This window comes from Eulemur rufifrons, chromosome 7 (assembly GCF_041146395.1).
Source record: "Eulemur rufifrons isolate Redbay chromosome 7, OSU_ERuf_1, whole genome shotgun sequence".
NCBI lineage: Eukaryota > Metazoa > Chordata > Mammalia > Primates > Lemuridae > Eulemur > Eulemur rufifrons.
This window is the reverse complement of record NC_090989.1, coordinates 246,029,525-246,043,528: the sequence shown is the minus strand read 5'-3', so window position 1 is coordinate 246,043,528 and position 14,004 is coordinate 246,029,525. Positions and strand designations below refer to the sequence as shown.

At 40.6% G+C, this 14,004-nt stretch overlaps 2 protein-coding genes and 1 non-coding gene across 4 annotated transcripts in view; 1 reads left to right on the top strand and 2 right to left on the bottom strand.

The window, feature by feature from the left end:
* Window positions 1-3,396, bottom strand: part of IFT74 (intraflagellar transport 74) — a 75,877-nt gene extending 72,481 nt beyond the window's left edge. The window contains exon 1 of the mRNA XM_069474316.1: window positions 3,251-3,396. The gene's annotated coding sequence lies outside the window, so the exon portion shown is untranslated. The remainder of the gene's footprint in view (window positions 1-3,250) is intronic.
* Window positions 3,397-7,869: 4,473 nt separating this feature from the next.
* Window positions 7,870-14,004, top strand: part of PLAA (phospholipase A2 activating protein) — a 33,387-nt gene continuing 27,252 nt past the window's right edge. For both annotated transcript variants that reach the window (XM_069474315.1, XM_069474314.1), the window contains exon 1: window positions 7,870-8,577. In XM_069474315.1, the coding sequence (XP_069330416.1) occupies window positions 8,429-8,577 (149 nt within the window). In that variant the 5' untranslated portion in view covers window positions 7,870-8,428. The remainder of the gene's footprint in view (window positions 8,578-14,004) is intronic.
* LOC138388764 (U6 spliceosomal RNA) lies at window positions 12,195-12,299 on the bottom strand. Its single transcript, XR_011234254.1, has one exon. It is a non-coding gene; the product is annotated as a U6 spliceosomal RNA (small nuclear RNA).

The following is a 14,004-nucleotide window of genomic DNA, read 5'->3' as shown; positions in this document are numbered from 1 at the left end:
TCAAATTGTGGATTATGACCTATTAGTGGATTATGAAAACACTTTGGCAGGTTATGACCAATATGCTTTAAACATGAAATAAAACAGAAAAAATAAAATAGTTTACTGAACATAGGAAGGGTAAATATTGTTTCATTAAATTTTTGTTTCAGTTATATTTATATAAATCTACATATGTATATACTGGACTATAACATACAAATGTGTGTCCTATTGTAAGTCATGCAAAAGAGTTATAAAGATACTGATCTAGAGAGAGAATAGGCAGAAAAAGAGAATAGTGCCCAAGATTCTGTCCTGAAGGATGTCAATACATACAGATCACACAGAAAAGGAGAAATTAGTATAAGAGACTGAAAATAAAGGCCCAGAAAGAAAAGAGAAAAACCAGGAGTGTGTGTCAGAGATGCTAAGAGAAGGAGGGAATATTAAACTATGTCATTTACTGCTGGAAATTCAAGTAAGATAAAAACTGAAATGTCCATTGAAGTTCCCATCCAAGGAGTCATTAATGACGTTGACAAGGGCAGTTTCAAGGACTCTCTTCCTTCTCTATGTGAAACTACTGTCTCATGAGCACCATCAATTAATTCGTATCCTCAAACTCTTCTCCAACCCATCTGGCAAAATCAGAAACCTTTCTCTACATCCAAACTGGATTGCTGAACATCACTGATGGACATCACACAACTGTATAGACTGGAATACAGCAAAGTGATAGTCACCAATCTCAGCTGGACCCTTATCTCAGACGTTATTTTATTTATCCTTGATAAAATAATCTCAATAGCCATCTCTTCTCTCATTCAAGATCTACCTCTATTCTGATATACCCTTTTGATTCCATCTCCTTGGAGACATTATTCCCACTCCTGCTGATATCTTTAAACTTTCTCCTTTCTTTCAGTCTGTTACCACATTCAATTCTTTCCTAACTTGAAAAACTAATTTCTTGATCCTACAACCACTTCTAACTCAGTCCCATATATCCTTTCCTTATGCAGCCAAATTGTTTCAAGAGTAGCTTATATGAACTATTCTCTACTACTTCAATTTCCACTATCTCCTATCTCTGGTTTGCTACTGCTTCATTCAAATCACCCCTGCCAATATTGCCAGCGATGCCACCCCCCGGGTACTGGTGTCTACTCCACATGAAACCATCTCTGTGACATTCTTCTCTTCTGGATCTCCTTTTTTCAGTTTCCTTGATCTGCCCTTAAACAGCAGAATTCCCTAAGATACCACCCACAATCTATTTTTCTTTTCTCTAAGTTCTCCTTGGACTGCCTCATCCACATTCAGGGTCTTAACAATTAATAAGCTGATGACTCCAGTCCAGACCTTTCCCACTCAGCTTGAGTTGTTTATATTCAAATTATTTAATGTGTCCAATGGATGTTGTCTAAATATTTCAAAATAAACATATGTAATCAATATCATATCCCCCAAATTTGCCCCTCTTCTTGGTACTGCTTCCTAGTCACACAAGTCAGAAACTTGGTCCTTGATTTCTCCTTCTCCCTCACTTCCCATAGCTGGTCATATAGTCCTATTGAGTTTTTTGGATTTTCTTTTTTTTGTCCTACTAATTTTGTTCATAAATCCTTAACAGGTATCTTTCTTTCTATTCCTACAGTACTGGCCAGTTCATTCAGGGCATCACTGACTCAAGTGGATTATTATACCAGTCTCATTAAGTGTCCCCTTGCCTGACACACATCTTGCCTATTATCTTCTCTAGGAACCCTTCCACGACTAGTCCACAACCACCCCTACACCTTCTTCAATTTAAATTTATAGGCCTGTTCTATATCCTACCATGCACATCTCTATTTCAGTACCTATCACACCAATGGGAAGAATCTACTTAAGCATTTCTCTCCCTTGATGGCAACAGCTACATTTGATTCATCTTTGTATCCCCAGGATCTGTCTCAGTGACACGCAGTAACTTTCTGTTCTCTTTGGTACCTTTTGAATTTCCTCCCACACGAAGGTGTTGCCAATTATAAAATTTACTAAATTGCTAAATATGAAACAAAACATTTGTTGAACTAAATAGAATATTTGTTTCTATACCCCATGCTCAGTATTATTTCCCTGTTTTTTTGTTTTGTTTTGTTTTTTACCCATGATCAGTCCTTGGATTATTTCTTTCTGCAATGTTTCATCCTTATAACTTCAATTATGTAGATGGCTCATAAATCAATGTCTACAGTTCTGTCCTTTAAACTGGATGCCAATTCTGAATTTTCAATTATTTACTGGAAATTTCCATTCAGATATCCCACTATCACTTCATTTGAATACGTTCACACTAAACTTACAATCCTCCAGTCCTACCTAAATCCCTGATTCTATTTCCTTGCTGTTTTGAACTCTGCAGACAAAGCAATAGAAAACCAGTACAATAAAAATCTGTTTCCAGTGGAATTAGTCACTGTTACTCCAGCTTTCCTGATAATGTTGAGAAAATGTACACTATACGAAAATTCCACCCAATTTTCTTTGCCACTACTTTACTGTAGTGGAAAAAGCTTACCATTAGATCAGTCCTGTTAGGTTAAGAAAAGAGAGAGGAGAAGCATTAATAACAAATATGCCACCAACTCTGGGTTTATTCAATCAATTATTCACACAATCAGAGAGGCAGCCTGGTCTTTGGTTCCAAAAAGATTAGGAATACAAACTGTAGCTCTGACCAGCTCTATAATTTTGGCACTTAACCCTTCAGAGAATGTTTCATCGCCGGTAGAATAAAAGTGTGGCAATGAGCCCTATCTTGCGGAGCTGTTGTGAAGATTACAGATATTATATGTAAAACATCCGGTTCCTAATTATTATCATTATGCTCCCCAAGCCAACTGTTCTCATCTATGTGAAGAACTAGAAAGATGCTAAGTCCCTCCACTGTGACCAACAGACAGAAATGCCCCTTCCACTGTAACCATCCGACAGAAATTTATTACTTTGAGTAGAATCCTTCAGCCCACAGTGAAATTCTTGGATCCTTTCCTCTGGTCTCGGTTTAGCAGGTCTCCTCAGGGGATTGTTGGAGGTGGTCTCTATGCTCCCTTTACCAGACCAGACTTGGGAACTTGCCTGGCCTGGCTAGGGACCCGAAGACGACAACTAAGAACTGAAGCGTTTGAATTTGTTTTGTTTAGAGCGGATCAGTATCTCCAAGGTAAGATAACCGGCGCGGGAGGAAGAGAGGGAGGAAGACATGTGACTTCGGATTTCTCACCTCCACCGGCGCAGCAGTAGGGCGGTTGCAAAGCTCAGCTCCGGCTCTTTCTCAGGCTGAGCGCACGGGTTAGCCCACCCGCAGCTCCAGGTTTGCCCACGCACAGCTCCCGTCAGCCCTCGTCAGCCCTCGGGCCCACTAGCTGCCGCGCGCCGCCGCGTATCCCGGCAACGGGGGCGGGGATAGAGGAAGCTCCTCCTCCCAAGTGGCCAATCCTCTGCCTCTATTCCTGGTAGCTACGAGCTAAGTGAGAGCTAAATGCTCTCGCGAGATTCGACAACTATTGTTTTCGTCGAATCTCCTCCGTGGTTTTCTGGAAGAGATGGGGAACAGCGCGTTGGCTGGGAAACGGAAGAAAACATTTTAGTTGAACATTTGGTTTTTCTGATAACCAGAGCAACCTCTGTGTGCCTTACCTGAACCAACTCTAGCGAGTTTTGCCATATCATTATGTAACCTCACGTCTGCTACCCTGTAATGGGTTACATTTTTGTTAGAAGTTATTCTGTGGTAGGCAACATTGTATAGTTATTTTGAGTTTTTTTACTCCTAATTAGTGGTAATTTTCCTTCCTATTAGGACTGCATAACGTACACAATGTAACATTAAGTATGGATGCTATTCTGGCACCACCTGTTCTGTTCCTCCTCATTTCACTGGAAGCTTCTCATCTTTAAGCTTCCTTTCAGCAGTGTTCTTTTGACCCAAGTCTGTGAAGAAAGCTGTGAATTAAATGGAACGTGTTCTTAAAAGAATTATCTTAAAAAAAAAAAAAAAAAAAAGCTAAGGATGTCATCACCTCAAATCCCACTTCTCTAATAAAGTAACTTTTATGCTTTCTTCTAGTCTTTAAATGGAGCTTAAATGGGATTGCATACAAATTGGGATTTTAACATTATTTTACACATTATTTCCAACTTGCATATGATATTACATTAAGGTTTATTCTCTTATATGCCTGCCTTCAAGGAATTAAAAATCAATACAATGCAAAATGAAATGTCATGTGGCTGAGTTCTTTGAAAGTTTGTAAAACATTTTTACGTAATTATCTCATTTGAGCCCAATCTGTTTGCAGTGGTCATTCGTCATCCTTTTGGCCACTTTGTAGCTAAACAGTTTGGCAGAGTTTTTCCCGTACCGCACCCTGAAAGGGAACTGAAAGTGACCCATACTGGGTTTCCTAGTCTTCCTTATCACTGGGACATGAGTGTATTGTGATTCACCTACCCAAAACTTGAATGACAGCCAGAAGCAGGACTTTAGGGAGTGAGGGTGAAAGGCGCAGCAACTATATCTAGTTTCCAAGACTGCAAAAGCTATCAGCTTCAACCAGTGTCCAGCATCAATGTGTGTCAGTGTAAGCTGCAGTTTTCATGCTCAGAGGCTTTATTAGGAGCAGTGCCTCTAGGCTATTTCTTCAGCCTCTTGGAGAGTCTGTGAGCTACTTGATGTCCTTTAATACTTGGTTCCCCAACCTATGGTGAGTTATATAATTATTTCATTATATATTACAATGTAATAATAACAGAAATAAAATGCAAAATAAATGTAATGCATTTGAATCATCCTGAAACCATCCCTGCCTCCCCAGTCCATGGAAAAATTGTCTTCCAAGAAAATGGTTCCTGGAGCCAAAAAGGTTGGGACTGCTGCTTTAATGAATTCCTTTTCTGCTCTTAAATCAACCATACATAGTTTCTGTTGCTTGCAATTAAGAACCCTGACGGATGAAACAGTTGAAATTGGCAGGACAGATACTAATATCTAAGTTTTAAAGAGATTAAATAATTTGTTTAAAATCACTTGGGTAATGAGTGATCCCTGTACCCATATCCTTTTCATGATGAAAAAGAAATAAAGAATAGGAATACATTTCACTTATTAGCCTATGAGCTCCCTTGGAGTAGGCACCATATCTTATTTGACTTTGGATCATTGTGTATTAGATTCTGTTGTTTTTAAGATACAGGGACTTAGGTTACATCAAATAACTATAGGTTTGTTGTAAGACTACTTGTGTGTCAAGTTCCTTTTGGTCTCTAGACCTTTCCACTGCTAGTCTTTCTTCCTGGAATCTTTGTCCCATTGTTTTTCTCTGTCAAAAATCCTATTCATCATTCAAGTTTTAACTCAGATTTCTTTCTTCAAAGAGGTTTCTGGCACTCCAGACTAGATTTGTGTTCCACTTTCCCCTGTGTCCTCTGCCCCTTTATTCGTCCTCAGTGTACCCTGTACTTTTCCTACTATTAAAAGATGAACTTTGGCACATTAAAATTTTAAGTTTATTTGAGCAAACAGCAATTCATGAATTGGGCAACTCCAAATCATAAGTGGTTAGGGGCTCTGCCAGAGGTAGTTGAAAGGAAAGCTTCTATAGGGTGAATGCAGAAGCAGAACACAGAAATTATTTGATTGATTAGAGTTTAGGATGGGTACGGTGGCTAATGCCTGTAATCCCAGCACTTTGGGAGGCCAAGGCTGGAGGATTGCTTGAGGCCAGGGATTCCACACCAGCCTGAGCAACATAGCAAGATCCTATCTCTATGAAAATTTTAAAAATTAGCCAGGCATGGTGGTGTGCACCTGTAGTCCCAGCTACTCGAGAGGCTGAGGCATGAGGATTACTTGAGCCCAGAAATTCAAGCCTGTAGTGAACTATGATCATGTCACTGCATTCCAGCTGGGTGACAGGGCAAGACTCTGTCTCTAAAAATAAATAAATATAGTTTAAGCAATTGCCTTATTAGGACTATTCTGGCGGGATCTTCAAGACCATATAACTCATGAGCAGTTGGCTACCTGTGATTGGCTGGGTTTAAGTTTCATTTTCCTTATTTAGGAACCCGGAACATTAGAGCTATTTCAGGATAATGGCCTCCTATTGAATTATTTTAACACTGCATATCACCCATTATAATTTGCAATTATATATTTATTTGCATTGTCAATGACAAACAAAGCCCAGAACTAGTTAAAGTAGTGAGGACAGATTTTAATCCGTAATTTACTATTGCAATAGAGAAAAGAGTTCAGTGTCAACTGAATTCAGCCTCCATTTGTACAGAGGTGACTGGGCATTTTAAAGGGAGAATAAGAGAAGGGGGTCAAGCAGGTGCTCAGTAGAATCAGGGAAGTTAAGAATTACAAAAAGCAGGAAGGGGGTTACAAAAACTCTCTCCTGTGACTAAAACTTTAGTCAGGCCCAAAGCCGTCCTTTCTGCCTAGGCCTGACCTTGGGCTTCCCTCTCTATCCTTACAGAACCCAATTTGAGCAAAAATCCTGCTAAGTCAGTTTAGCAAAGTCTCTCCTCCTTGGAATCTCACCACCCTTGGTATCTTATCATCCTGGATTTTCTTGAGCAAGAATTCTGTTGAGTTAGTTTAACGAGAATTTCTCTTACTCTTGATGATTCATCTTAGTAATTTTCTATCCACTGACCCCCATCCTGCTCCTTGGTTACAAATTCCCACTTGAATATGCTGTACTGCATTTAGAATTGAACTCAATCTCTCTCCCTGAATGCAAAACCCCACTGCAGTAGGTACTATACCTATTATCATGGTATTTCTTGAATAGGTCTGCCTTACTGTCTTTAAAAAGTGCTAAAGTCTGAATATATTGTCCTTCTCCCCACAATTCATATGTTGAAACCTACCCCTTCAGTTGCTGGTGTTAGGAGGCGGGGCCTTTAGTAGGTGACTAGGTCATGAGGGCAGAGTCCACATGAATAGAATTGGTGCCCTTATTAAAGAGGCTCAAGGGAGCTCTTGGGCCTCTTCCATCATGTGAGGACACAGCAACAAGGTTCTATCTATGAAGCAGAGAACCTTCAAGAGACACCAAATCTACTGGGGCCTTTAGTAGGTGACTAGGTCATGAGGGCAGAGTCCACATGAATAGAATTGGTGCCCTTATTAAAGAGGCTCAAGGGAGCTCTTGGGCCTCTTCCACCATGTGAGGACACAGCAACAAGGTTCTATCTATGAAGCAGAGAACCCTCAAGAGACACCAAATCTACTGGCCCCTTGATTTTGGACTTCCTAGCCTCCAGAACCATGAGTAATAAATTTCTGTTGTTTATAAATCATCCAGTTTAAGGTATTTTGTTATAGCAACCCAAATGGATGAAGATTTCTTCTTAGGAATGATCTGTGGGGGCAGTCCTTAGTAGATGTCATATGTCTTTTACCTTTCCTGGGGATCTGCCTAATGCATAATGTTAGTAAAAGCTATTCATTTGGAAGGGAGTGTTGCATGACTCCGCCTCCAGGCTTGGGAGGGCCTGAGGTTTTTATTTTCCTTTACACCAGAAAGCAGCGTCACCGGGAGTTTGTTAAAAATATACATTATCAGCTCTACCCCAGACCTACTGAATCAACATTTGCATTTCAACAAGCCGCCAGATGAAAGCAAACATACTTTAAAAGAATGGACGTTGACTACCGTCTTTATTTGCTAAGAACAAGGAGACTGAGGTGCTTGAAACGGAGGGAAACGATTAATAGCTACCAGTTTGGCCTCAAGCTTTCAGGTTTTAAATGAAAGAAACGTTAACTTGCAAAAATTTCAGAAGACTCTGGGGAAAAAGGGATAAGGATTCCTTAACATAAGATAATCAGGCAATCTCACTAAATCATTCAGCTGTGCTTAGCGCTGGGGACCCAGATTTAAAATATCCGGGTTCGGCGCGCCAGCTGCTCACGCCCCATTGGTGCGTGGCATTGTGGGATTTGTAGTCCCGGGCCGAAAGTACAACAAACAATTCGGCCCGGGCTCGGGAAGAATCCGGGTTTGGACAGGACTCGGGGTTCAGACGTCAGGACAGAAAGGCCGGGCATCGCTCTCTCTTCCTCGGCCGGTGATCCAGAGCGCTGGAAAGAAGCAAGCCGCCGCAGCTCGGCGTCGGCCTCAGCAGGCGGGACGCACACGCTCAGCGTCAGGGCGGGCTGAGGCCGATGATGAATTCCGGTGTCCATGTGAGGGTTGCTGTGTCACTCGGCCCGCTCGGCGCGCCGCTTCCCCGCCGCTCTTCCGCACCGGCTCTCGGGCTCTTCCGGTATCCGACCGCCGCTTACCTGCAGGCCCTTCTACTGCAGCTTCCCGGCACACGCCGGGTCTTCCCTGCGGACTGATCTCGAGCGGTGTCCGGGCCCGGCGCCAGACCTACACTGGGCATGGCGAGCGGCGCCACCAGGTACCGGCTGAGCTGCTCGCTCCCGGGCCACGAGCTGGACGTACGGGGCCTGGTGTGTTGCCTCTATCCGCCGGGTGCCTTTGTGTCGGTGTCCCGAGACCGCACTACCCGCCTTTGGGCCCCCGACAGGTGAGCGCTGTGAGCTGTGCTGCCCTCGCCTGTGTTGAAAGCTTCCTGGCGAGTGGGAAGAGAGTGACCCCTTCCCCTTCTATCCTTCCTTGTCCCTCTGTTCCCAGCCTTCCCTCTGCTCCCCGCTCCCTCCCAATCATCACAGTACTGGCACTTTGGGCGCGCAGTGCAAGAACTAGAGAGATTAAAGTGGAAAGAGAGCACCAGATTGGGAGACCAGAGATCTACTTTCTTATTCTTACTTGACCACTAACGAGTGAGTGACCTTGGACAAGCCTTTTGGGGCTTCGGTTTTTGGACGAGGATCTTCCAAGTTTCTTTTAGACTTGAAAATTTACTGATACCAGTTGCACCCTCCTAATTGAGGTAATATGAAAGCATCTGGTATGTTCTCCCTTAATTTTTTTCCCCCTCTAAGTTGCTCTGTAGTCTTCTCTCAGATTTAATTTTTGAAGACCTTAGTTCTCAAAGGCTGCATTGAATCCTCTGCACATTGTTCAAGTTAGAATTTTAGTCTGTGGTCTGTGACGGTCTCGGGTGGAGGTGGTGAAATCCCGCAAATGTTATATTGCTGTGTGGAATGAGCCGGTTTTTTTGAGGAGAGAGAACGCCCATTGCCTTCAAAGGATTTATCAGAGGGGTCATGGTCCCAAAAAATAAAAAAGACTAAAATGACCAGAAGATAAAGCTCCAGTCTAGATTAAGTTCAAGGGTTCAGCCCTGATTTGGCCGATTGTAACAGAAAATTTAAGACCTAGAAGACAAATTTCAGTTCAGACAATGAAAAACTGAGGTTACTTTGTTATTTAGTAAGTTTCCCCTCGCTAAAGGTTTCAGAGTTTGCATGACCATCCATAAATTCAGTTGATATCTATTGAGTGCCTTCTGTTTGTTTGGGATCCTGGAGGGGACTAAGAAGTTTTCAATGTTTATGAAGCATTCTTACGGTCTGCTGGGGAAGATGAATCAAAAACGAAGCAAATAAATAATTAAAAACTGGCATATGTACTGTGAAGAAAACATACAGGGGAGAAAGGACCGCTGAAGAGGGTTTTTGTTTTTGTTTTTTTTTAGCAGACATCTGAAGCATGAGATGTATGAAGCTGGTCTTGGAGGGGCGAATGAAGGGGATTGAATTAGGCATCAAGAACAGCAATCACAGAGGCTCTAGATTGAGAAAGAGGAAAGTCCCTGTGTGGCAGTAGGGAATGCACTTTGAGGTGAAGGCAGTTCTTAGAGGTTGGCAGGAGCCAGGACATGGAGTTTGTAGCTGGAAGTCTTCAAATAGTTTCAAGCAGAAAGTAGCATGATCTGATTCACTTGTTGAGAAGTTTCTGCTTGCCGCTGATGGAGAATGGATTGGAAATGGATAAGTGTGGAAGTAGAACTGTTTGAATGCTTTTGCAGGAGTTTTAGCCAAAGCACAATGGTCCACTGGACTGTGAATATTATAGGACAAACTGCTGTATTGAATTGGGCGAGATGACCTTTAAAGATTTTCTTGTAACTCTAAGATTCGTTGATATCCCAAATCACTTAGTAACACTAATGTGTAACTTTTTTTGCATTTGAGCACAATTATTGATTAAGCTTACCTTTAACATGGAGTCTAGTAGAAGTGTATGCCCAATAGCATATAAACATTGCAGTGAGGAGTAAAGATGCCTGTTTTAATAGTTGAATCCTATCATTAAACTTTAACATGTTTTGTAGGATAGTACTAGGTTGGCCAGAGTTTAAATCACTGGAGTGGTTTCATTTACCAGGAACTTGAGGAACTTTGGGCTGAAATGATTCTCTATTTGAAAACTTGTTTTTAAAATTATCATTTGGTTTTTTGTTTTTGTTTTTCAAAATTCATTCATGGGCCGGGCACGGTGGCTCACGCCTGTAATCCTAGCACTCTGGGAGGCTGAGGCGGGTGGATCGCTCAAGGTCAGGAGTTCGAGACCAGCCTGAGCAAGAACGAGACCCCGTCTCTACTAAAAATAGAAAGAAATTATATGGACAACTAAAAACATATATAGAAAAATTAGCCGGGCATAGTGGCGCATGCCTGTAGTCCCAGCTACTCGGGAGGCTCAGGCAGTAGGATCGCTTAAGCCGAGGAGTCTGAGGTTGCTGTGAGCTAAGCTGACGCCACGGCACTCACTCTAGCCTGGGCAACAAAGTGAGACTCTGTCTCAAAAAAAAAAAAAAAAAAAATTCATTCATGTATTCAGTGACTGTGTTCAACAGCTTGCATTTTGCCAGACATAGGGCTAGATAGTGGATGATGAGTGAGATAAGATTAACCTCTTCATTTACAACTGCTCAGGTTAGAGGGTCTCATAGTCATTAGGTGATTAACCTCAATATGCATCCCAACTAGAGTATACCATACCTTTAACATTACAAAAAGTATTCTCAAGACTGACATACTGACACTTTTTATTTCATGGTATGTGTCTTCTGTTTTATATTGCTATAACATTAATACCACAAACTAGGTAATTTATAAAGGAAAGAAATTTATTTCTTGGAGTTCTACAGGCCAGGAAGTCCAAAATCAAGGTAGTGGAGTCTCATATGGGCCTTCTTCCTGCACCATCCAATGGCAAAAAGGCAAGAGAAAGCACATGAGAGAGCAAGAGCAAAGGGGGACTGAACTCTCTGTTATAACAAAGCCACTTTTGCAATAACTAACCCACTTCTGTGATAATCACATTAATCCATTCATGAAGGCAAAGCCCTCATGACCTAATCACCTCTTAAAGGTCCTACTCCTCCACACTGTTGCACTGAGGACTAAGTTTCCAAATGTGTACTTTGGGGGACACATTTATACCTTAGCAGTATATTAGTAAAGTTAATGAAGTGCTATAAAATGTTTGGAGCCAAGTAGTAAATGAAATTTGCTTTCCCATGGAGCCAAGTAGATGAAATTTGCTTTTGTATGTATGTTGTTGATAAGGTTCTGGATCAGGGTTATAAGTGTAGGGATGGAGTGGAAATGATGAGAGAATTTAGTTCTAGGGTGGCAGAAATAGTTCTATTCTAGGGTGGACTAACTAAGCCAGATACACAGTCTTTCACAAAAGCCCATGGAAAACGTGGAAAGTCTCTGGGCCTTCTGAAAGTCATTCAGAATGGAGACACATTTTGGGTTGTACATTGAACTGAGCAGGTCAATATGCCATTGTTTGAGACTGCTTCAGGCCTCTATAAGCTGACTTCAAACTAAATTGGGTTTTCCGAGTCTTCTGAGTTGGGAGAGACCAGGTAGGGCTTCAACAGCTTTGCCTTTTGAAAACTACCCATATTTGAAGATACGACTTCAGATTTAGGATCATGTGTTAAATCTTCCCTGACCATGCTAACACTGAAGTGACTTCTCCCTCATGTAAACACTCAATCACTTTAGGTCCTTAGTCAAATAGTTCTGCAGGGTTTGTTAAGGAATCAAAACAATTCCACTTACTACCATACCCCCATTTCCCTTTCTCAGATGTACAATTTTCATCTAACTGCTTATTTTTTTTTTAAGTTTATTGTATCCTTTTAGGAGAGAGAGAGAGAGAGAGAGAAACTGCTTATTTTTGTATTTTACTTCTATGTCTATATATAAAATGCTGTTTTACAATATATTTTTTTTTTTATTTGCGTGTCATCCTTGTGCAGGGGCCATGCTAATCTTCTCTGTATCGTTCCAATTTTAGTATATGTGCTGCCGAAGTGAGCACTACAATATTTTTGATTAAAAAAAATTTATTTTAGGCATTGTCTATTAGTTCCTACTATGGCATATGAGCATTTAGCTCTCTTTCTGCCTTCCACCCAATACATCCTTTGTATGCTCTGGCCCTTAATTAATGTAGACTAAATCAGTATTTTGTGACTATATACACCTGAGCTGTGAAATAAATCATAATAACTTTTCTTTGACAATTTTATGACCTCCGTGTAGCTAATAATTATTTTGATTTTGGTTTTCATTTGCTTCATTTTCTATGTATTTTTCACTAATTCAACTTCAGATTCTTTGTTAGTTATCTAAATTGCCTCTTAAGATATTTAGACACATTAGATATTTTACAGTTTCCTCTTCCTGACAGTGGAAACTTTCTGACCTGAAATATCTGCCTCTGGTGCACGACTAATCCTGGAATTTACCTTTACTGGCATCTCTGAAATTCCCTTTTGAACCTCTTGTGTTGGATTTCTATTATCAGTATCCTTTAACTTTCTCTTTCTTAGCTTTCTTCCTTGTTGCCTTACTGGAGCACATCCTCCAGGAGCTTCTTGAAATATACTACATCAATAATAAATGTATTAAGACATTGCAAGTCTGAAAATTATTTTATTCTGTCTTGCTACTGGAATGGTAATTTGAATGGTAGAACAATAGCATTCTAATTTCAAAATATTTTTGCTTCAGAATTCTGAAGTCATTGCTCCATAGTATTCTGTCTTCTAGTGTTACTGTTGAGAAGTCTGAAGCCAATCTGATTTTTGACCTATTACTATATTTTCTCTCTGGAAGGCAGTCTATTTTTATCCATTGTCTCAGGCCATTAGTGGGCCCTTTTAATATGAAAACTCATGTCCATTAAAGTCTGAGAAATTTTAAAAAATTAATTCTTTAGTTTCTTTCTCTCCTTTTTTCTGTCTTTTTTTTCTGAAACTTTTTAATTATGATATTGAACTGGTTTTCTCAATTTCTTTTTTCTCTTATTTTTAAAAAAATTCTGTCTCTGTTTTGTTTGTTTTTTTTTTTTTTTTTTTTTTTGGTTATACTTTCTAGGAGATTGCCTTGACTTTTTGTGAAATTATGTCCTTGTTTCATGTTTGTATTATTTTCTCTTATATCTCTAAGGATGATGATGATTTTTAAAAATTTTATTAAGTTATTTTTCTCCTTAATGATCTGTTTCCTCCAAATTGGTTTTTTCTTCTATTTATTTTTGTCACTATATTTTATGCTGGAGGCTTTCCCCAGATGTCTGGTAATCTTTATTGTGTGCTCAGTGTTAAGGGTGGAAGACTAAAAAGCTTCGTGGAAGTTCTGTGCTTCTGGGTGGGGCTTGCTGTCAGTGAGCTTTACTGTAGGGTTATCTAGTGGGGTCATTTCACTGGACTGGTTTCTTGTCTAGAGAATGAGGATGTGGCCTCTAGAGTTTTGCTTTTGGTGGTCTTGGGCTCCATTATGAATGTACATGTTCCTCAACACCCCAAGACTCAACTATCCTTATGTTTTCCCCCATTCAAAGACTTTCACTTTTTTTTTTTTTTTTTTTGGAGACATAGTCTCACTCTGTTGCTCAGGCTAGAGTGTAGTGGCATCATCGTAGCTCACTGCAACCTCAAATTTCTGGGGTCAAGCGATGATTCTCCTACTTCAGCCTCTCAAGTAGCTGTGACTATGCCATCGTGCCTGGTGAATTTTTG